The sequence below is a fragment of the Pyrus communis genome, chromosome 3, assembly GCF_963583255.1.
Source record: "Pyrus communis chromosome 3, drPyrComm1.1, whole genome shotgun sequence".
Taxonomy (NCBI): Eukaryota; Viridiplantae; Streptophyta; class Magnoliopsida; order Rosales; family Rosaceae; genus Pyrus; species Pyrus communis.
The window spans coordinates 4,801,922-4,825,876 of record NC_084805.1 but is presented as its reverse complement, the minus strand read 5'-3'; the positions used below and the strand labels follow the sequence as shown (position 1 = coordinate 4,825,876).

Below are 23,955 nucleotides of genomic sequence, written 5' to 3'. Positions count from 1 at the left end.
GATCAAATCACGTCTCAGAATGATTATCAATAGAACACGTAACATACGTAAAACACATCCTCAGGAACGTTCTAGAATGATTTGAAACCCATTGACCAAAAGTTAACCATCGGTCAAAGGTTGACGGTAGGGTCCACAACCCTACGTAACTCGATCCGGAAGATCCACATCTCAAATTTCTGATATGTAATTTCCCAAGAGTTTCAATAAGCTTCTAGAACAACATCCTAAAGTTTCGGAACGATCCAATAGTCGAATCTCCACCAATTGCTAAAATTAAGTGGCAGCCGGCATTTTATTTTACGAGCTTACAAATCCAATTCAGGAAGATCCGTACGTCAGATTCCTAATCCATAAGTTCCTAATATCCTCAAATCTTACGTAATATAATGTATTAAGTTTTGGTGATGATCCAATGGTTGGATCGTCGATTCACATAATGTCCAAGTGGAGGACCTTAGCGAAATTATACCCAAATAATGGAATTTCATTAATCGGATGTCAAATATGAAATTGGGACATCCAAATTAGCTTAGGAAGGTCAGGTGGAGTCTCGGCCCACGTGCCGCCGCACGCGGCAGTCGGCCACCCCATCTCGTCGGAAAATTCAACTATTTCTAAAAATTCTCAAACTTTACAAGAATGAAGATCTCAACGAGTTGAGTAAGTTTCATACCTGCCACCAAGTCCAATTTGGCCGGGAAAGGCTTCAAATTGCCACAAACCCATCGGAAACCTTAGAATGGGTGTTCGTCGATTCGACTTCTCCGGTGTCCCAACGCCCCTATCACTGGTTGGTCTTGTTCCTGGGTCCAAGGGGAGTTGATTAAGGACGGTGATGGGTGATGAAACTCGCCGGAATGGAGGAATCACTGTTGAGCATCTCCGAGGCTCCGGTGGAGTTCTACACAAAATGGGACCTAAAACCCTTCAATCTTGGGCGGGAATGGTAGAGAGGAGGTGGTGGAAGAAGTTGCAGGTGTTGGATGGTGATGATTCGACGGAAAAAATAGCGAAATTAGCCAAAATTGGGTTGGATGGGTGTACGGGTGTAAGGATCGATGGGAATGGAGCTTCAATTTTTTTTTCTCTTCCTGATTTCTGATTGGTTGCTTCTCTCTCATCTGATTGGTCCTTACCCCCTTAATCGGATTGGTCAGTCTTCCCATAAGGTAGGAGTTTAATTTATTTAACTAAACTTTAAATAACCAATTTCAAACGTCCGTAACTATACCGTTATAATCCGGACTCGCAAACGGTTTTCACCTATGCGTTTGTACCAACGAGTACTACACAAATACACTAAAGGAATAAGGCATATCTTTCTCTAGACGATGGTCAACGGAAGTCAAAGTCCTTGCCTCTAGGATCATTTTCGTCAATTCCCTCGATTAAAATAAATAAAAACGTAAATTTAGGGAATGGTTGTCACATTCTACCCACCTTAAAAAACACTTGATATGCATAAGATACTTAGGATAGAAAGACAATGTACATCGAAGAAATCGAGTTTGAGTGGTTGCATAAAAGAGATTGTCATTCCATCGAGATCGGAGTGCAATGATTTCTCTTTCGTGCCTCCAAACTCAAACTTTCATTATCCTTCAGTACAATACTAAAATATAAAATCCTTTATAAAAACATATAATAGAAAAATAGGTATATAACAACGTAACGTCAAAGTACATATATAATAACATAAAGTAAAATAGTTGTACTGAAAACAAAATTGAGCATAGAAAAATTTTACCTACGCATTCGTAGTGTCATGTACTCCGGAGGTAAGTGTGTAGTATCTTTGAGTCTAGCCCAGATGATGAATAAATAACTAGACATATAAATAAATAAAATGCTAATGTAGACTAAATGTCTACTTGCTTAACAAGTTCAACAAATAAGTTCTCAATGTTACGGTCTGCAGCCCGTAATACCAACAACTCACTGTTGTCCCGATAAGTAAGTAACAAATTCCCAAGGGTTCAATATTACCCTCTTGCCCCTCATTGGAAATACACATAAATCGTCTGAATAAGCCTCGATTGCGCTAGCGAACTACCCTCTTGGGTAACGTCATCAACATTACACAATTTCTATGTTGTAAACTCAATCATTTGAATACCTTTTTCGTAATACTCGTTTAACAAACATGTTCCATGCATAAAATATCTATACCACGGCCCAAACAATACCATAGCCGAACCAAAATTGTAACCATAGTTACATACAACTCAAAAAGATAAGTGTCTGCTACAACCATGCTAAAGAACAGATAAAACATAACATGTACATTAAGGTCTAGATAATTCGTTCAGACTGGGCGTTAGTCTGAAGGTGAAATGTAGCACTGAATAACAACTTAGTACCCAAGGCTCTCCAAAGACTTCCCAAGATTGAGAAGTGATATGCGCATCATAGTGAGATACGGTAGTGATATGCGCACCATGTAATTGAACAATGTAATCCACAATGCCTTAGCGAACATATTCAATATGAGTTTCTCTCGATTTTAGTGAAAATATAAGTTGAGAAGGCTAAATCAAGAATTTGAGGGTCAAAACAAGTCCATCAAATCTAGAATTAAAGATATCTAAGTTGACTGTATGACCTCACACTACAAAGGTAGTTTACAGAATATTCAATCACCAACGGTAAAGGTTCACTCAGCAGAGTAATTGTTGGGTGATTGAAGAATTAATGGTCACAACTAAAATTTCAATGTCCGAACGAATATACTTGACCGTCTGTCTACCTCAGAAATAAAATGGAAAGCAGTGGAGTAGACATGTACTCATGGTTAACTGAAATGCTTTCCAGCACAAGAAGATGAATATGGAATCACCGTTAAATTAAACACCGATCAAAACTTCAGAAAATTTGAAGAATTCAAGAATGAGAAATTTTACTAAATGAACTAGATATGGCCCTTCTGGACCAATGAAAAATGAGCTGACTTGTCATGTCGGTCGATGATCACTGAGACATCATCATGATCTCCACATGTACAAAATACCTTGTACCGGGAGCTTATGATGATATTTTCCATCTCCGTTCAGATACAAAAAGTGATTACAACCATTCGAATGATTCTTGATGATTTGTAGGTAACACCAAACCACTACTCATGAATTCCAACTAAAATGGAATAGTAAAGGTTGAAAGTACTTCAAAGGTAGATACGTCTTTTTGCATAATCGGGGTGATACACAATAGTGCAATCGTAGGATTTGGTTTGGTTCCTCCATCGTTGTTGCCATGAATTTAGCTCTTTACGAGAGAAAGTGTAGTTGGGAAGTTTGTGAGGTTGGTGAAGATTTTGGATACGTTTCTCCACAGAGAAGTGTCATCCAATTTTCAAGTGAAGATGATAATTGTTGACTCTAGGTCATGTATATGATGATTCATTTCGAACGGTTTTAACCATTGGAAAATATAAGTGATACTCCGTCATGCTGCCTCTGCATAGTCGGGACATCCAAAAAACACGTCATCATGGATTTCCAAAATGATCAATGTCATCTAAAAGCGTAAAACAAAGGTGAGATGAGACAACAGTTCAATTGTCAGAAACTTTATTCATAATCAACACCCCAAGCTAAACTAGCTTTTCTTGGCCGATAAGTGAGGAAAAACACTATAGCTGAAAAATCGCTAACCAATTGTCTATAAACTCGACAAGACCAAGTATATCTCGAATCTCACAACACTTTGTGAGAATATCAACTTTCTTCCGCTACAACCTTTTGGAAAAAGAAAAGAATATCTTTTACTAAGATCACGTCTCCCAAAAAAAGTACTAATTTAATCAAAGCTAACGATTGGGGACTTTGGTACAAAGCTGACTGCCAATGTTTAGAGAATTTGACCTTGATGTCGGAATAGGTGAGAAGGTCGTCAGTACGACTACTGCAAATTCTTCAGACTAAGGAAGAAAACTCGGAATCTAGAATTGGTCAGAGAGATCATCAATTTGAAGTACGAGTTAATGGTTTTTAATCGTCACCCAAATAAGTTGTTAGAAAACCAGGTACAAACCCTAGGTTTGGTTTTTCGTCTTCTAAACTAGGTTTGAGATTCTCTAAGACAAAGCATTTGGTTGGGTAAATTCCTATTTGGTAAGCTTTTGTAACTAAGTCTTCTCAATGATGCAAGTGTGTGAAAAAGATACAGGAGGAATTGATGTAGTATGAGAAAGTGGATTGATGGTGTAATCTACTTTTATCATCAGTGGTATCCCTGGCAGAATTTTGAGAAGTGACGCCAAAGATATGCGTCCTCAAAACGTACCATTCTACTTCCTTCCTTACAACACGTGCTGCTAGGTCTCTGTAACATTCCCAAAACTTGTTTTGCTTTAACAACGAAAATTTGACTAGTGCCGCACTTCCGATGCTTATCTTCAAGCTTCAAATCACTTTCATTGGCGTCAAGCAATGCAAGAAGAAGTTAATGCCCTTAACAATACTGGCACACGATCTCTTGTCCTTAAGTCTTCATCTCATAACCTTGAAGGTTACAAGTGGGTCTTTCGAATCAAGAGAAAGCCATATGGAACTAAAGATAGGTACAAAGCCCGACTAGTTGCAAAAGAATTCAATCAACATGAAGGTTTAGACTACACTAAAATCTTCAGTCTTATAGCTAAACCAGTCACCATTAGGCTTCTACTAACTCTTGTAGCTCAATATGATTGGTTTTTAAACCAACTCGACGTAAACAATGCCTTTTTACATGGTACTCTTCCTGAATCTGTTTTCATGCAACAGTCCCCTGGCTTTGAAGATTCAACCAAGCCATCTCATGTCTGTCACTCGCCTAAATCCTTGTACAGTTTAAAACAAGCTCCCAAAGCTTGGTATGAGAAGCTTCATGAGGCTCTTCACTCTCTTGGCTTTGTAGGTTCTCAAAGTGACCATTCTCTATTTGTAAAAAATATTCCAAATTTGGTTTTCATCCTAATGTGGATGACATTTTAGTTACTGATTATTCTTCTGTATCATGTCAATAAATGATTAAACAACTCAGCTCACTCTTTCCAATCAAAGATATTAGAGCTCTGCATTATTTTCTTGGCATAGAAGTTAAAAGATCATCTTGAGGCATATTCATATCTCAGACAAAATATATCGTGGACCTATTATCTAAAGCCAAAATGGCTAGAGCCAAACCTTGCAGTACACCACTCAGCACCTCTAAACTTGATCATGAGTTTTTATTACTTGAGAATGCTTTTGAGTATCGTTCATTAGTTAGCGCTTTACAATATTTTACTTGGATAAGATCGGATCTTAGTTTTGTAGTCAACCTTGCATGTCAATTCATGCAAAATCCTAGAATTTCACATCACCAGGCAGTTAAGCCAATCTTAAGGTACTTGAAGGGTTTTATTGATGTTGGCTTATGGTTCTCAAAGTGTTCAACTGATCCCTCATTCACTGCTTTCTTAGATGCTGACTGGGCTGGTTGTGCTCTAGATAGACGATCAACTGGAGGCTATTGTATCTTTATGGGAAACTCTTTGATTAGTTAAAGTGCTAAAAAGCAGCCAACTGTAGCACAATCTTCCATAGAGGCAGAGTACAGATCTCTTGCCAACACTGCGTCTGAGATTACTTGGATATGTAAACTGTTGGTTGACATTGGTTATTGCTTGCCATGTTCTCCCCATTTATGATGTGATAATATTTCAGCCATATCTCTTGCCAAGAACCCTAGTTTCCATGCTCGAACAAAGCATGTTGAAATAGACTACCATTACATTCGGGAAAAAGTATTGGCAAAACAGATCTCTGTGCATTTTGTTTGTATTCAAGATCAGGTGGCTGAAATTTGTACCAAATCTCTTTCCAAGTCAAGATTCATATTCCTCTGTGACAAACTTCATCTTTGAGTACCTCAGTTTCGTTTGAGGGGGGATATAAAGGGCAATATTGTAACTACAAAATCTAGAGATATTACTTAGTTGTTAAGAAATCTGTTAGTTTGTTATATTTGTTTTTCCTTAGTAGTTACAAGATACTTGTATATAAATACTTAGAGTGTAACATTATCCTTTCATGAAGTGAAATCATATTTTATCTAATATTTAACATCTTCTTTGGAGATGGTCTAAGGCAGTAAAGTTGTCTTTTATCCTATATATGTAAACTTCATTTTTCCTCTCCAAAACATATGAGGGAGTATTTAAATGTATTTATGATCCACATCGATTCTTTTCTTGTAATTTTCATGAAATTTTGAGGGCAATTAGCTGGAATAAACATATTTTGACAACATTCATAGATCATCTTTATAAAAAAATTAGGCAAATTCAAAACTATTAAGGCATCTAATTGTAGTGAAGACACTAGACGAATATGATTTTTCAAAGAAATACTAATATAACTACCATTTAATCTAGTGGTCAAATGGTTTTGGATTTGGGTGATTTTTCGTAGAAATGATCAATGAGGAAACACCTAAAAGATGGACGGTTTAGATTATTGAAATACGATGTAGAGTGAGCCCTACAAAAGAGTGTAGTCGGCAGTAGCGTTGGTGTAACACTCTCAAATTCGTACATAAATAAGTGCAACCTATCCTACTTAGTAACTTAATGCGGAAGATTAATCGGCAAACCTCAAATTCACATTAGTAGGAATATTCCAAACCTTGTCTCAAATAGGCATTTAATCTAAAAGGATGGTCGAATGCTAAGCTCTCGAAAGAAGGTCAAAACTACAAATCATAAATTAAATTCCTAAAAGTCCATAAAAAAATCACTCATCTTATCAAAAGAATATTTCAACTATTAGTTTTTTTATTAATTGATATCTCCCATATTGTTTGTGGAAGGTTTCTTGGATTTGTAGTGGAGGGCTACAAAGCAAAAACTCAGGGAACTTTGCTCCAATGCTATGTAAAATTGGTAATGTATGAGAATTTTGTGTGTATGATACAATAAAAGACTGTACAAAGAAAGTTACATAACTTGCTCTAGATGAATGATACAATGAGAAAATTAAAATGAACTCCTAAATATTATATTCAAATCTTAACAAGTACCGATCACAAGTTCAATGCCAAGAAGTAAAATGAAAAGTATAAGACAAGAATGGATGAAGAACTACAAACGAAGAATTTACACCATACGGGCTTCAAAGAAAGCATTTGACTCTTTTTGTAGTTCAAAATTGGGTTCCTAGATTTGAGGACAATAGTCTTTGAAAGTTCATGACATGGTCATTCTGACTACTTAATTTGGTGTATCTTACTGCTGAGCAGCTTGACGACTAAAGAAGGCGTTTGGATATATTCAATCATATCTTAGCCTATTCTTCAGCTTGATATATCGCGAGTTCCAAAATGATGATGCTTTGGGCGTGAATTTGGAACGCATATTCACTTCCTTAGCATTTACTCACACAAACGGGAAGTGAGATGAAGGTATCTTCACTGCAGGGTAGTGTGATACCACCCATTGGATGATCGTATCCAAATTCTTATTCAGCTCGACTTAGCAGATCTTGGAAAAAGGAATGGTTCAAATATGAAACCAGAATCACAAACCGGTTCTTCTGTCTTTCCCCCTTCCCAACATAGACTGCAAAATAACCTTTAGGAACATCTGACGGGCTTGATGGTGGTTGGTATTTCTTAGCATGTGCAATACCAGGCAACCGGAAATGTGGAAGATATATGACTACTGCCACATCATTTGACACATCATCACAGTTAGTTAGGAATACCACATCAGCTATTGTAGTCTGTTAGTTTGTTAAAAGTTAGTTACATTGATAGATTAGCTGATAAGCTATGCTCGGTTGTTATATAAGCTTGTATCGAATCATAGTGTGATTATCTTTTCTATCTCTAAGAAGTAACAAGGTCTGCATTCTCTTGATTCTCTCTCTACATTTCTTCTCATACAGTTCTTATACTTTTTCTGCAAAACATTCATCTGTGTATACCTTGATGAATGTTATCAGGAAACCCATGGTATTAAAATTTCTCTGTAAGATTTCAAATGATCTGATAAATTTAAGCTCTAAGAAAGAGCAGCAAGCAAACCCGGGCTTATAATTACATATAAAGTTTCTCAGCCTCAATAATCAGAACATTTACATATGATATTTGGCGAGAGAATGTATGAAGCATTGCGGCTCTTTTCCTTCTAGACATAAGCCTTTAGAAATTGCAAAGAATGACGAGGAAAAATATTAATTGCTACGAAAAAAATTTGTCCACAAATAATTAGCATTGGCTCCACGTTGTTACAAGCCTGTCTGTGATCTAATTAGCTAGGGAATTATCTTAAAGGTGGGATGTAAACAGTTTTAGTTACATCTATACAGCTGCCGAGAGTGGCAATTGAATGCGGATTGTCAAGTGACCCAGCTCAAGCATTTAAATGTTCACGTGGCTATGACTTCCAATTTCTCAAGGACATCGGTTACGGAAAAAATATGATTGGTGAAGGACCGTGGTGGAGCCAGTTGATAGTCATTTTCTCGTGGAAAATCGCATGGACATGTCTTTCCATCTAATCAAGAAAAATGTACGAGTAGAAATGAAGAATCATAATACCCTACAGCTACATACGTATTGAAACTAAATAAAACATAATGTCCTACTCATGTTCGGAAGATACGCCGACAAGATCACTGGTAATCCTAACAATCAACATGATGTTATAAGAAAGTTTGAGTGAGTGGTCTGCAGGAAATTGAATGGGATTGAAAAAAAATCTAAAGACAGAAGCATTTGCAAGTTCACATGGCTCTGTCTTCAAATTCATCATCTTGTCAAAATACATTAATTGGTGGTGATTGAGAATATATTTCTGTTGAAGTAGTGCATTCTGTCCAGCAGTATTTCATCTAAAATATTGACGTTGAGGTGGAAAACAGCACCATGTGATCAGTGTCCCTTCTATGCCCTATATCAATATGGTCTTAATTGTGACCACATATTTCTTTCAACGAGGACATCCTACATAAAACTTTAACTATATATATTTCATGAGATTTGCATTGCTATCCATTCAAGCCACTGCATATTCTCAACCCTTCTCTTCTTCTTGCTCCAATAACTTCCACCGGAAATTTCTCCAGAGACATAAAATCATGGGATTCCGTCGTCCAAGTGTAACTCATGCAAAGAAAATTCTTCGGCGGTCTTTTTCAAATTCAAGTCAAGGTCGTTCATATAATTTAGCAGATGTCCCAAAAGGTTATTTAGCGGTTTATGTTGGGGAGAACGAGAGACAGCGGTTTGTCATTCCTATATCATACCTCAACCAACCTTCATTCCAAGACTTGCTAAGTGAGGCTGAACAAGAATTTGGATTTGATCATCCAATGGGTGGTCTAACAATTCCCTGCAGACAAGATACCTTCATTGATATTATTTCTCAGTTTTGAATTCATTGTGATTACGAGTTGCGTCACATTTTTGTAACCAAAGTTTTTCTTCGTACTGTACAAATACTTTTCCCTTTTGTGAGTGCGAAATGTACTCTCTGAAGGATGATGTGAATGAAGATTATAAATGTGGATAAGGATGTTTGGCTCTGATGTACATAAAAGTTGCAGTAATAATTCGGTAAATGATCACAGCATTTTTGTAAGGGAAATACTATTTTGCTGTGAAAATAACAGCTCAGTTTTACAATTTTTGGAATTGTGCTGTACCATGTTTTTGTTGCAAATCTCAAATCGGGATTTACAACTTATAATTACATGGTTTCATTCCTAATTACATCTAAGCGTTTAGGAGCTCACTGCTTTAGCTAGACAACTTAGCTAAGCCTTACTATATGGAGGTAACTACTTAACAGAGATTAATGGATACAAAGTACTGAATCAATAGCGGGGCATACAAAGCCATAGGCTAACAAATCTCTCCTTAATTATACGTTCGATTTATCATGGTTGAGGTGTCATGCCCAAAATTAACGGGTGATAGAAAGATGTAGGATACATAAGAATTCACTAGAACCCAAACATAAGATATATAAGATAACCAGCAGAATAAAAAATAATAATATATTATAGTTCTCATTTAGGAATTCCAACGCCTTTGAAGAAATTTGGAATTTCTTAGCATGAACAGTGCCCGGCAACCGGAAATCCATAATTAAAAATTTCTTAATGAGAAAATTAAGCAACAATGGAAATTTCACATGAACTTGTCTCCAAGTAATAACCACCGATGCCATCAGATCAAATTAAAATTTGTAGAAATGAATCCTTTTGGAAGAATAGATACATGATTACAAAATCAGCGACATGTGAAAACAGGCATTTCACTACTAGAATTATGCTAGGCCACCATTTTTTTGCACACCATTTGCAATTGGTGGCCATAGACATAAAGTTGTCACTCTTACTATTTTTTGGTGTCTTTACAGTAGGATGCCGCTAATATCAGTGGCCTTCAAAATTGAGCCACCAATGATTGGTGTCTGTTAAATAACTTTATTTCTTAAAATTACTTTTCTTCTACATTTTTATTTTATTATTTATTTTGTAGACACCGAAGTGGTGCTGGTTAATTTTTTTTGTTTTGAAAGTTGTGATACATAATTTTTTTGTTTTGAAAGCTGCGATATATATTGCAAGGGGAGAAGACTCATCCTGAGAAGAGAAACTATGGATGCAAGTGAAAAACAAAAGGGAGATAGAGGCCAAAACCCATAGAAGGACAGAGCCTTGGACCCTAATCGCATCTCTCGGCCAGTATTGCATCTTGTCTGAAGTCGAGCGGTTTCGCGAACGAGTCGCACTGGCAGGATGCAGACAGGGCGTAGCGGCCAAGACAATGAGCGGCCTCGTTTAGTTGGCGATGGGCGTGGGCAGCGGAAGCTCCATTCCCAGGATGCTGATTATCTGCTTCTCAAACCTTGTCTTTCAATTTCTCAACAGATTAAGCTCCTCAGTTCATTATTTATTTTCAGTTGGGTTTCGTACAATCAATTTGGGCCTGTAAGGCATTGAATTGATTTTGGGGAGTAAAAACAAGTAATTTTGTGTTTCTTATATTTAATATTCAAAATTTTTTAGATCAAACTTTTCAATTTGTTTATCATGCTTATTAATCTTTCAATTCTCCAATTATTCACGTTTTAGGGTTCAACTAAAGAATTTCTTTATTGGCTTCCTAGTTTTTTGCCCTTTCTGTTCCTCAGTTTTTAAGCTTTGTTATACTAATGACTGCCCGATAGATAGTATTGAGTATATGAACTCTTTTCTTCCTTCTTCTGGTGAATTATATGAACTTGTTACTATCCCCTGCACCCTAAAATCTGTTGCAAGACTCATACATACAATGTCACTCATAAAATCGATTGAATTTTTGTTTTCCTATTACAAATGATTTGTTGGTACAATATAGGAGGTGATTAAACTTAAATGTTATAGATTGTAGTTGAATGGCACCAAATTTTGAATCTTGACTTGTGGTTATATAGAGTGACATTGACATTATTTTCACATACAGAAGTTACGTGGAGAATGCTCAAAGAACGCAAGGGAGGCGTGTAACCATGCTACAAGCAGAGAAAGAAGCTATTAATTCCTTCCCAGATTGGTTTGAAAAACATGTTAGTACGGAATAAGTTGATTCTACGTATAATGGTTTCCTATTTATCTTCCTATTCTTAACTATGCATATGAACCTGTGTGTAAATTGTGTAGGTTAATCAATTGCAACAATCAGGTGATCCAAGGGCAACTGTCGACTTGGTGGCGCTTGCTAATGGACCTAGTAAGTGGTGTCAGAGATATAACATTTTTGTATGTAATGGGTTCATGTTCAAAGTAAGAGGCACACAATCCAATGGGAAATACCAAAACTACGGTGTTTTCCTACAGTTTGATGTTCCAAGTTATGCTAGCCCACGTGACCGGAACCCTGTTATTGGTTTGGTAGACTACTATGGGGTTCTGACTGGTGTATTTGAAATCAAGTACCATATAGAACGCACAGTGGTATTATTCCAAGTGCAACTGGTTTGATGACACTTCCAAAAATACTGGTCAGGGCGTAAAAACGTACATATATGGCTTTAGATTAGTTAACTTCAATAAGATTTTTTTCTGCGAGTGACCCCTTCATTCTCGCATCACAAGCACTACAAAGTGTTCTATGTACAAGACCCAACAAATATTGAATGGCACGTTGCAATCAAAACGAGACCACGTGATTTCCTTGATATATCCTCAACACATGATCATGATATGTGTGATAGACAGGATGTGGAACATGCAACTGGTGATAATGATGAGGTTCGAGTTAAAAGCGATGTAGACGCCCAAGACTTCGAAGAATGCCTGTAATAACATCTCACATTTGATTAAGGTAATAGTTATAGGAAGTATTGATTCGACGAAAGAGTTGTAGGATATGGAAATATTTTTATATTTTGACATTCAATCCTAATCCAAGCATTGCCCTTACTATTAGTTTTTTGATTTGGTATTATATGCAATATATTAAACTGGTGTCTTTATGTGGCAGCTTCAGGTAAGAAGGATGACTGGAGGTGCAGTGGAGCATGGGTTTGTCCTAATTCAGATCACTACAGTATGATGAAAGCCTTCTAGACATAGCATTGCTGCTTGTTCATTTTTATTTCGCACTCAATCATTGAGCAGTAAGAATATAATCTAGGTATTAAATGAATTGTGAATTAACCAGTTATATTGTCATAATATTTAAGTAGTGCAACTGTAACTGAATACATATAAATTAAACTGGTACACATTTTTATAATTGGAAAATACACATAGTAGTCTTACATGATTTTGATTCCATAAACCATCCATACATAAACAAAAATAACAAAGCAGTTTATATAGTTACCAACTGCCTAGGTTCAAAATATAAACATCCATATCTTCTGCGGTGGTACAAACTGAGAAGGAATGTTTACATAGAGCAAAAAACTAGAATTTTTTTTTAAAGGTTGATATCTTGCCTGCACTGGACATACATGAATAGTAATACCATAATATAACATCCATTCCCAGCTAGGTTCAACTATTCTTACCATAAGCGTCATCGTATGTGATTTTGCACTCTGAATTTGAATGGGTTGGCTTCCTACTTGCTTTACATGTAGCACGATTCATCCAATCACAGTGTTCTTAACCACCCACATATTCGCACGCAGCACACTCTTTAACAGCTTTGTAACTTTTTTGAGGATGATGAGTGCTCGCAGTACTGGTACAATCAGAATCAGAATCAAAGTGCATAGCATTGCAAATCTCAATAGGATCAAAGCGGTATGAATCACCCGGAAAAAAAGATGATATTATTTTCACTGTGTTACTATTGATGGATTTCTCAGTCTCACCACTGAGGTGAGGTTGCTTTCCACTGCTACCATGCTTCACGTAACTGATTTCGTTGGACTAGGGCAGAAGCACGTTCACACCTAAAATTGGAAGATCAGATGGAAAGTGCTCATCTTTCAAGATCACAATTTTTACTACCTCATCATAACAAGGATAGTAAATATTGATCAAGGGATTGGGTGATTGAGGAGGGTAAAGGGGCATGTTAGAGCCATGTGAAAAGTCGTTCCATTCACCCCAAGCAGTAGTTGTCTTTGCAGGGGATTCAAACAACTGATTGGCACCTGACTGCAGTGTAGGGTTTGCCTCGTACTTGACTTTGACGTGAAAGTTAGCCTTTAGGTAACGCCAAAAATCAGGATCTTCATGATTGGCAGTGGGTACAGGGACAAGGTTTTCCTGGGTGGCAACCGGGGTTGTAGTGTCAGTGGTTGGGGCTACATCATGGGACCACCAACTTCATGATCAACCGCAGGAACAAGGGATTCACTTGTGTTAGGAAACAACTATCTGTGAGCGTTTGGGAATAAAGAGGCCATTGGTGATTAGGTGTGATTTTGAGAGTTTTTGAAACTGGTGTAAGTGGAAAAACAGAATCATTTGATATTTATAATTGACATTAGAATGGAAGGCAGGGAACTTGTAAGTTCAGACCCACTTAGTGTAAAATAATTTAATTAGGGTGTCAACCATTAATAGTCTTGGGAGTCTCCTTACAAAAGCACCAAACTTTGACCACACAATGCATATGCCAATCTCATCAACCATGAATTCCAAATCTGCCAAATCATCGATTGCCAAATTATTTAATGGGTTGCCAATTTTTTTATTTGGTAATAGCAACACCTAGCCATTTTGTGCGGCTAGGGGCTTACCTCCATAAGGGTATATCAATTATTCACTTGTCTTGTTTAATTGCATCAACCTATCAACTCAAACAAGAAAATATCTTGAGGGCACAAAGGTTTCATTGAAGCCATTTCAGGAGGTATCTACTACTCTTCTCTTCTTACCAAAAAAATAATTGAGGTATTAAATAGAAATGCTTTTGTTTACAAATGTTAATTTAACACACTTGTCATGTGTTTACATGAAAGGTAATTACAAAGGTACTGTAGGTCAGCAACAATAACTCATTTGCATCAATGTCGATTGACGATGGCATCGAAACTCAACCACCGACATTCAACCTGATGAAACATGACCGCATAGATCATTTCATGATTCCAAATAATGTTGAAGGCGTTTTGGATGAACGTCAACGTATGACCCATAGAGCACAGGCTCCTAGGGGAATAAATAGGCCACGATGGGCACCTAATGGTACAAAGGAGCTGATGACATTTAATGAGAAAGGGCAGCCGGTAGAGCCTCCTCATACTGTTGCTAGATTTTTTTAGGTTCTCAAGAAGCATCATATTTTCCAATTAACATAGTTGATTGGAGGAATGTCTACAGGGCTTCAAACATGGATTGTGTTTGGCAGAGGATTAAGGTAAATCAACAGAAGAGGCATTAATGGTTGGTTGGTTTTCCTATACATATATATATATATATATATATATATATATATATATATAGATAGATAGTTATTTCATTATCTTTTAGTTTTAACCCTCCAATAAAAAAAACCCACAAAATGCTTTCACATGGGCTTTTATTTCCTTTGTCAACAAGCAATTTGAAACCATAAGTTTTTAATTGATTAATTCGTTGCAATCCTACTTTGACCTCAACTGCTTAACTCTTCAATGGTTATGTTAATTATTTTGCAGTTAGTCGCTCAGAAATGAGCACTAGAATAAATTACGGTTCATTGTGAAAAATTTGAAATAAGACGCACCAATTACTTAGTAAGAGGCTCCATAAAAAGTTAGAATATGGTCCATAGCACATTATGCACCACTAAAAGGCAGCATCCATGCAGATTGGTGATGTTCAAGATGGCTTCTTTTAACTTTGTCTCCTTTAATTTTAATTTGTTTTACTAGAAAAATATTTGAAACCTTCTGGAGGGGTATTACAAAGTAACTGTACATATTCATATTTCATATATTAAATGATGGTGCATAATTAACAACATCATATATATGTACATGGGCAGGGGACTCTTGATTAGGCAGATGCTATAACTCTAGAATTGGGGCCAAAAATTCGGCGGGTTTGTGAGATGAAGTTGAATGATAGATGGAAGAATTACAAGGCAAACCTCAAGAAGGCATACTATACTCCATGTCTGCACTCACCATGAACGGAGAGGTTCCATTGTCATCATGGCCGTGTCAACCAAGGGCAATGGAAATTGTTAGTGTAGCTATGGGATACCATAGATGCTCAGGTACCACACACAATCAACAAATGTTCTTCATTTTTTATACACCATATATGCTTGATAAATGTATTGGAAATTAGGATGAATTTCCTTGAACATAGCCCTACTAATGCATGATAAACTTGACATATGCAGAAGTGTGCTACATCATCTAGAAAGAACAGGAAGGCACTACAAATAAATCACACGACTGGAATCAAGACTTTTGCGCAAATTAGACACGAACATGTAAGGCTCTTCCAGGTGTTTTGTGTTATGGTAACTTAAATACATGTTAGTGCAAATGGAATGAATGTGCCTATTGATGTCAAGATATGAAATAATGTGGAAATTAGTTGTTTGACATTTTATGTTAACAGGAACAAGTTAATGGAAGCAAACCAGATTACATTACATTCTTTACGCTGACACATACTCGGAAGAATGGGGAACCAATGGATGCTCAGTTTGCTAAAATAATTGTAAGTATGCCATCAATTACTAGCTTCTACGATTTATATGTAGCAGAGATATAGACACTGCCTTGTGGATTTAGAATGATAGTGTTTTAGATTACTTGCTATTTAATGCCAGTGAAACAAAGAGCATAAGCCAATGGCATCTTGCATTAGTTTATTGGTATGCACTATAGCTTGAAGAACAGACCAATCACTCATAGTACTAGTATTATTGAGAAACATGGTTAGAATATCTTTGATTTAGAAGGCTTTCAAATGTATATAAAGTGCATATACATTAGTAATTAATCTTGTGAAGTACTTGCAGGATGATTTCAATACAAAGCTAAAACTGTACAAGGATAGGAATGAGATCATAACTGATGTACGCTAATGTATTGGGGCCTGAGAGAAATAACTGTGTTAGAGGGTTTGGGACAGGGGTTGTGTGGTTTGATGTGCTAGGTATTATAACAGAGAAAATGGGAATTTGTAGAGAGGTTGAAGCAATTAGAGCATCATATGAGGAGCAAAGAAAAGTTGCTAATATTGAAATTGAGAGACTTAGGATGGAGGCAAGTGAGAGAGAGGAAAGGCAAAGGATTGAGTCAGCAAATGTGGTTGCACAATTGAGGAAAGACCATACTGATTCAATGGTGGCACACAACATATGGGTGGACTTGGAATTGAATAACATGAAGCGTGAAATGAGGGTTGAAATTATGTCCGCACTGAAGATGACTGCTGATGGAGGCATGGTGGAACCAAATGGAGTTGATGTGACTCAAGCTTATGTCAATAGAATTGAACTAGCGACTAGTTTGGAGATCCAAGCAAGTGGAGAAGTTGAAGATGAAGGTTTTGTTGTGGTGTAGAATATTGGCACAGATGATAAGATTGGGTATCGTCCATGCATGGTGAATGTCACTGGCATCAGTAAGTGAAAAGTTAACTATGATCCTTTTTGTGAATTTTACTTGATGTATATAGTACAAATGCCATAGGGAAGGCATAGAACTAATTGGGTAGATTTTGTTAGTTATCATTTTACTGTTGGTGGATGTGCATAGGTACATAGTTGTTATAAAATGTAACGTCATCACCCTTGGGTACTTGGTTGTGTTGGACGATATCGTTGAATGTAATATGCTTTCTTATGTAGCACAAACCTTGTTATTGATAAATCTATTGGACATAAAGTGTGGTTGGTTGGAAATGTGAATCCTTTTACAAATTTAAATTTCATGTGAATTTTATATTAAGAAGCTGAGTTTTAATATAGTATAGAGCTTTTCCCAGGATGCATGTAATACAATTCAAACCTACTAGCCATTTGGAATGTTGTATATTCACACCAACTTTGGTGCCTATATCTTCAAAGCCACTGATCCTAATATAGACAAATAGGATTGGTGTGTGTATGAGTATGAATGGCACCAATGTTAGACTCAAATCTAGCCACTAATAACAGGGACAATGAGATATTTTGAATTTTAGAAATAATTATAAAATATAAAAATGTTGTACTATTCACATACACACCAATGCAATATTTGTGGTGTTTGTAACAATAGAGTCCTCTACATAGGACATGTTCTCTAATTTGGTGGGTGCTTGGTGGCAATTGAGGTTTGCCACCATTGTGAGTATCCACACTTGACAAAGGATACCAATGAAAAGGGTGGCTTTTAGCCAAATTTCTAGTAGTGTTTTCTTACAGGTTGCTAGTTCAACATACTATATAAGCGGACCCAATACAAATTGATTTGTGGTTGAACTACTATATCATAGCAACAAGTTTCCATACTCAAACTGATAAAACGATGGATATATTGTCAGTTTTAGTTACATTTATGCAGCTGCTGAGAGTGGACATTCTTTAATATGACGGACATTGACTCAGGAGCTTCCAAATGGCTTCGGTCCCCAGTTCTTTTGGCTTAATCACCAATCATGTGATCTAATCCATGAGAGATTTAACACAAGTCAGTGCTGAATGAGCTAGCCAAAGACCTGTAGCTCCCATAAAGGGGAATTTCTTAATACGTACAGATTCCACTGTCAGCACATTAAATCAAGTAAGAGCATTCATATGTATTCGAGTAATCAGATCAATTTCTGGGAAGGTAAGAGTCGTAGTTGTTGACACTGGCAAAAATAAAGTAGCTAGGTTGATCTCTTGCAGTAAAGAACCTACTTGAGACTATATCTTTGCTTTGATAATATCTGTATAGTTGAAACTTTTTGACCAGGCTAGTAAGTAATATAATCATATAAAGATTTGCAAATCTTGAGAACCTAGCATGGTTAATTAATACGTTTGGTGCATGTCTTTAGGGATTTGCCCGAATAGGTTTTTAATGTCAACCAAAAGAAAACTTCTATGAAACAGAATAATGTATAAAAATGTTTGCATTGATATTTTTGTGAGAATTTAAGCATAGACTAGTGCTATTTAATTTGGGGCATATTCAATGCACATATTGGTATTTTAATGGTACTTTCAGCAGGGATTAGTGCTATTCTGGGTGCATCCAATGCTTGTTATATTTAAAATTTTATCCGTACAATAGTCCATTCTTAACATGTTTTTAAAACTGCCATGTTTACTTGCATTACTTCGTCTGTCAATATTCCAGTAATTAGTCCCTTGTGTGTAAATTTATTGCCTGTTCATAACTTGATTGAAAGAAGATGGCAACTAAAATGAAAAGTAAATCGTGAAACTGTAAAAACGTTGTATTGTAATGAAATATTCTAATCTCAGTTTTCCTTGCAGGACAACTATGTACATTCAATTGACAATAACTATTCTTGAAAAATTGTCAGTGAGTTTACGTCCGCTAGGCTGGCCATTTTCCTCTCAGCTCAGAAGCAGTTTGACGTTGATGTTGTCTTCCATCACGATGATTCATTGGACGATCAATCAATTTAACCTCCTTCAAGTGAGCCAGAAAGCGATTAAAATTGCCAAGTGTTCCTACTGCCGTTGGTGTTAAATCATTTCGACGTATATGTAGCCTCTACATATACCGCAAAGCTGAGGTGAGACCAAGGAAGGTGTCTTCACTGCAGGGGATTGTGATACCACCCATTGGATGATCGTATCCAAATTCATCTTCAGCTAGGCTTAACAAATCTTGGAATGAAGGTTGGTTCAAGTAGGACACAGGAATAATAAACCGCTTCTTCTGGCCCTCCCCAACGTAGATGGCAAGATAGCCTTTTGGAACATCCAATGACTTTGAAGAAACTTGATTTTTCTTGGCATGTAAAATACCAGGAATTCGGAAACCCATGGTTTTAAAATTTCTGTAAAAAGGAACAATAAAGAGTTGAAATGAATTTCAGGACAGAAAGTGCTTTGATAAGATATGCTTGGAAGTAGAAGACTTGTGTTGGTTTGCTCCTGAACCTTGGATGATGTGTGCATATATAGCTAAAGCGGTATGCTGCAAGCCGTCAGTTACCTAAAATGGTTGGTGATGAAGCACTGAGATGGACCCAAGTGAGAGAGAGTTTGCTCATGAAAAATCACATGGACTTGTCTAAAAGTTATCAAAAACACTTCACAAGTGATGACCAAACGAAAGCAACCCGGTGTCCAGCTCTATTATATGAAGGCCTATAAAAAATCAGAGACATGCTTGAGACAAGAATTTTTTTCCCATGGTGCTAGTTCAACACTTTTAGCATAAAAAATGAAAAGACATAATCTTTTTGGTTCGGATATAGGTTAGGAAATTGATACGTTCGTGTACAAGTTGGAGTGAGTGGTCTGGAGGCAATTGAATGCGGATGGGCCAGAGATCCAGCTGCTCAAGCAATTATGTTCACATGGTTACGTCTTCCAATTTTTCAAGGACTTCGGTTCCAGAAAAAATGTACAATTGGTGAAGGACCGTGGTGGAGCCATGTGTGAGTCATTTTCTCATGGAAAATCACATAGACTTGTCTTTCCAGCTAATCAAGAAAAATGTAGCAGAAATGAAGAATCACAATACCCTACAGCTACATCTCTTAATAACTGCAAAAACTGAATACGTATTGAAACTAAAATAAAACATAATGTCCTACTCATGTTTGGAAGATACTCCGACAAGATCACTGGTAATCCTAACAATCAACATAATGCTATAAGAAAGTTTGAGTGAGTGGTCTGCACTCTGCAGGAAATTGAATGGGATTGGAAAAAAAAACAAATTTCTAAAGACAGAAGCATTTACAACTTCACATGCCTCTGTCTTCAAATTCACATCTCGCCAAAATACATTGGTGGTGATTGAGACTATATGTCTGTTGAACTAGCTACTGCATTCTGTCCAGCAATATTTCACCTAAAATATTGAAGTTGAGGTGGAAAACAGCATCATTTTATCAGTGTCCCTTCTATGCCCTATCAAGATGGTCTTAATTGTCACCACATATTTCTTTCAACAGAGCACATCCTACATAAAACTTTAACTATATTTATTTCATGAGACTTTCATTGCCATCCATTCAAGTCTCTGCATCTTCTCAACTCTTCTCTTCTTCTTGCTCCTATAAACTTACGCCAGACATTTCTCTAGAGAGACATAAAACCATGGGTTTCCGTTGTCCCAGTGCAACTCATGCAATAAAAGTTCTTCAGAGGTCTTTTTCAAATCCAAGTCAAGGTGGTTCATATAGTTTAGCAGATGTCCCAAAAGGTTATTTAGCGGTTTATGTTGGGGAGAACGAGAGACAGCGGTTTGTCATTCCTGTATCATACCTCAACCAACCTTCATTCCAAGACTTGCTAAGTGTGGCCGAACAAGAATTTGGATTTGATCATCCAATGGGTGGTCTAACAATTCCCTGCAGACAAGATACCTTCATTGATATTATTTCTCAGTTTTGAATACATTGTAAATACATGAGTTGCGTTACATTTTTGTAAAGCAAAATTTTTCTGCATACTGTACAAATATTTTTCCCTTTTGTGAGTGCAAAATGTACTCTATGCAGAATGATATAATTGAAGATTATAATGGTAGATAAGGTTGCTAGGCCCTGTTTTATAATCAATGAAATATGGAAAGTTCACATCGTATTCGAGCTTTGGTCCTTTTTATTTCCATGGCTTCCGCAACCGCATCTTCCTCCTCAATCACCATTCCCAATATCTCTACCTTGGGTAAAGTGGCATACTCAGATATTGATTGGGTAAGCTGCACATTTGACAGACGACCAACAAGTGGATATTGTGTGTTACTTGGATGAAATATCACAAGTTGGAGTGCCAAGAAACAATGCACAGTTGCTCGATCTTCCACAGAAGTTGAGTATCAATCCTTAGCTCACACAGCTGTAGAGATCACTTGGATTTGAAAAACCTTCCATGATCATCAGTTTCCTCTGCCTAAAATTCCTACCTTGTGGTGTGACAATATCTCAGCTATCTCTTTAGCTTCCAATCTTTTATTTCATGCAAGAACAAAACACGTTGAGAGAGACTACTCTATATCAAATAATTAGTGCTTGCCAATTTGGTTAAAGTGCAGTTTGTTTGTAGTGAAGATCAATTGGTTGACATACACACCAAGTCTCTGTCTAAAAGCAGGTTTGCTCACTTGCAATCGAAGCTTCCACTTGGTATCATCTCTGATCCCAATTTTAGCTTGAGGGGGATTAGGGAGAATGGCAAGTCATCCATTTCAGTTACTGATAAATAGTTTGTTATAACTAAATGTAGCTAGTTATTTTAATTGTTGTGATTAGTTAAGGTTGTTAAAGGTGTGAATGTAAATAGCCAAAGGCTATATATACTATCACAATGTAATGAGTTATTCAATACAAAAGAAAGCTTACAGAGAAAGATTTCAGTTTCTATATAGTTTGTTTACAATTCGAGTATCTCTTATCAACTAGTACCTAGGTCAACGTTGGTCCGTGAAGAAGTACATGACTTGGTGTAGGAAGTAATTGTGAAAACTTTTGTCAACCTTGGTCCGTGAAGAAGCACATGGTTGGTAACATTTGGTGTAGGAAGTAATTGTGAAAACTTTTGTCAACCTTGGTCCGTGAAGAAGTACATGATTTGGTAGCAATGGCTGTAGGAAGTAATTGTGAAAACTTTTGTGAGGAGTAAAAAACTGTATCGTTGAATGATGTACACAAAAGTAGCAGTAATTTTTTAGTAAATGATCACAACATTTTTGTAAGGGAAATAATATTTGCTGTGAAAATAACAGCTCAATTTTACAATACTTAGAATTGTGATGTACCGTGGTTTTGTTGAAAATCTTACATCGGGATTTACAATGTATAATTGCGCAGTTTCATTCGTAATTATACCGAAGAGTTTAGGAGCTTACTGCTTTAGCTAGCCAACTTAGCTAAGCCTTACTATATGGAGGTTATAACTCAATAGAAATTGTATGGATACAAAGTACTGAATCAATAGCAGAGCATATAAAGTCATAGGCTAACAAATCTCTCCTTTTATGTTCAATTTATCATGATTGAGGTGCCACGCCCCAATCCTGATATACACCTAGAATTGACAAGTGATAGAAAGACGTAGGAACAAATACATAAGAGTTCAATAGAACCCAAACATAAGATATATAAGATAACCAGCAGAATAAAAAATAATAATACATTATAGTTCTCATTAGGAATATACAAGGCCTTTGAAGAAACTTGGAATTTCTTAGCATGAACAATGCCCGGCAACCAGAAACGCATAGTTTAAAATTTCTTAATGAGAAAATTAAGCAACAATGGAAATTTTAGTTGACTTCTAAAAATGAGAGAAGGCTTTGAGATTTTCTTCTGAGCTTGACCATAAAATATATAGATAAATGGGTATATGCCATAAACCATCTATTATCTGAAACGACTGATTGGTGATCATCGAGGCACCACGATGTTACCATGAGAGAGATTAGCCCATGGAAAATCATATGAACTTGTCTCCAAGTTATAACCACCGATGCCAACAGATCAGATTAAAATTTACATAATTGAATCCTTTTGGAAGAATAGATACATAACTATAAAATCAGGGACATGCTAAACACATGAATTTTCTCGCTGGTTGCTAGTTCAACATACTATATATGTGGACCCAATACAAATTGATTTGTGGTTGAACTACTATATCATAGCAACAAGTTTCCATACCCAAACTGATAAAACGATGGATGTGTCGGGAAAAAATCTCTAGTAGTTGGCGTGAGGGGCCGTGTGGGTATTCTCCAGGCAATTGAGTGGCAATAGATATTAGCATTTCAAAGTTCACATGGCTTTGTCTTCCAATTCTTCAGAAGCCTTGTTAGTGATTGAGACTCCACATATTTTCCCTAAATGCTTGATTAGGTTGAAGGCAGAACCACGCATGTGGTCCCTGATGAGCTCTTGTTCCCTTCTATACCCCTTCCAGTTGTCTTTGTCTTTACCATATATTTTCTCTTTAGCCGAAGATATTAATTCAAATATACTTTTCATCTATATATACCATATGAATGGGATCAAGACCACCAAATTAAATCTTCAAGCTCTCAAGCATATAGCTTTCTTGTTTTGCAGTTACTAGTTCCTTGAGATCTTCAAGTTTTTATAAACTCGATTGCTAGTCTTTCCTCCAAAGATTTACTACAATGGGGTTCCGCCTGTTAGTGTATATGAATCACTGGTTTCGATCTAGAGAGAAAGAGCTAGACAGAGAACAAAATGAACACAGAGAAAACTGAATGGTTTTCTTTCTTTCACTCTCACCTAAGGTGCAGAGAGGATGACTTTCTTCATATATCAAAAGAGAGCACTCAACATGCTTTTTACATCACTGTTGGCCTTAACTTGGGACCACACACACACTACATTT

At 36.6% G+C, this 23,955-nt stretch overlaps 3 protein-coding genes and 1 long non-coding RNA gene across 4 annotated transcripts; 3 read left to right on the top strand and 1 right to left on the bottom strand.

Annotated features, from left to right (window-relative positions):
* Positions 1-8,972: 8,972 nt before the first annotated feature.
* Positions 8,973-9,584, top strand: LOC137729063 (auxin-responsive protein SAUR20-like). The gene has a single exon (XM_068467884.1). The coding sequence runs from the start codon at positions 8,997-8,999 to the stop codon at positions 9,396-9,398; it is 402 nt and encodes a 133-aa protein (XP_068323985.1). The 5' UTR covers positions 8,973-8,996; the 3' UTR covers positions 9,399-9,584.
* A 954-nt stretch (positions 9,585-10,538) lies between these two features.
* Positions 10,539-12,103, top strand: LOC137729065 (uncharacterized). Its single transcript, XR_011067962.1, has 3 exons — positions 10,539-10,997; positions 11,476-11,578; positions 11,673-12,103. It is a non-coding gene; the product is annotated as an uncharacterized lncRNA (long non-coding RNA).
* Positions 12,104-18,820: 6,717 nt separating this feature from the next.
* LOC137729064 (auxin-induced protein 15A-like) lies at positions 18,821-19,499 on the bottom strand. The gene has a single exon (XM_068467885.1). The coding sequence runs from the start codon at positions 19,403-19,405 to the stop codon at positions 19,130-19,132; it is 276 nt and encodes a 91-aa protein (XP_068323986.1). The 5' UTR covers positions 19,406-19,499; the 3' UTR covers positions 18,821-19,129.
* A 928-nt stretch (positions 19,500-20,427) lies between these two features.
* LOC137729062 (auxin-induced protein 15A-like) lies at positions 20,428-21,928 on the top strand. Its single transcript, XM_068467883.1, has one exon. It carries the CDS (start codon positions 20,584-20,586, stop codon positions 20,986-20,988), a length of 405 nt encoding a protein of 134 aa, XP_068323984.1. The 5' UTR covers positions 20,428-20,583; the 3' UTR covers positions 20,989-21,928.
* Positions 21,929-23,955: the final 2,027 nt, after the last annotated feature.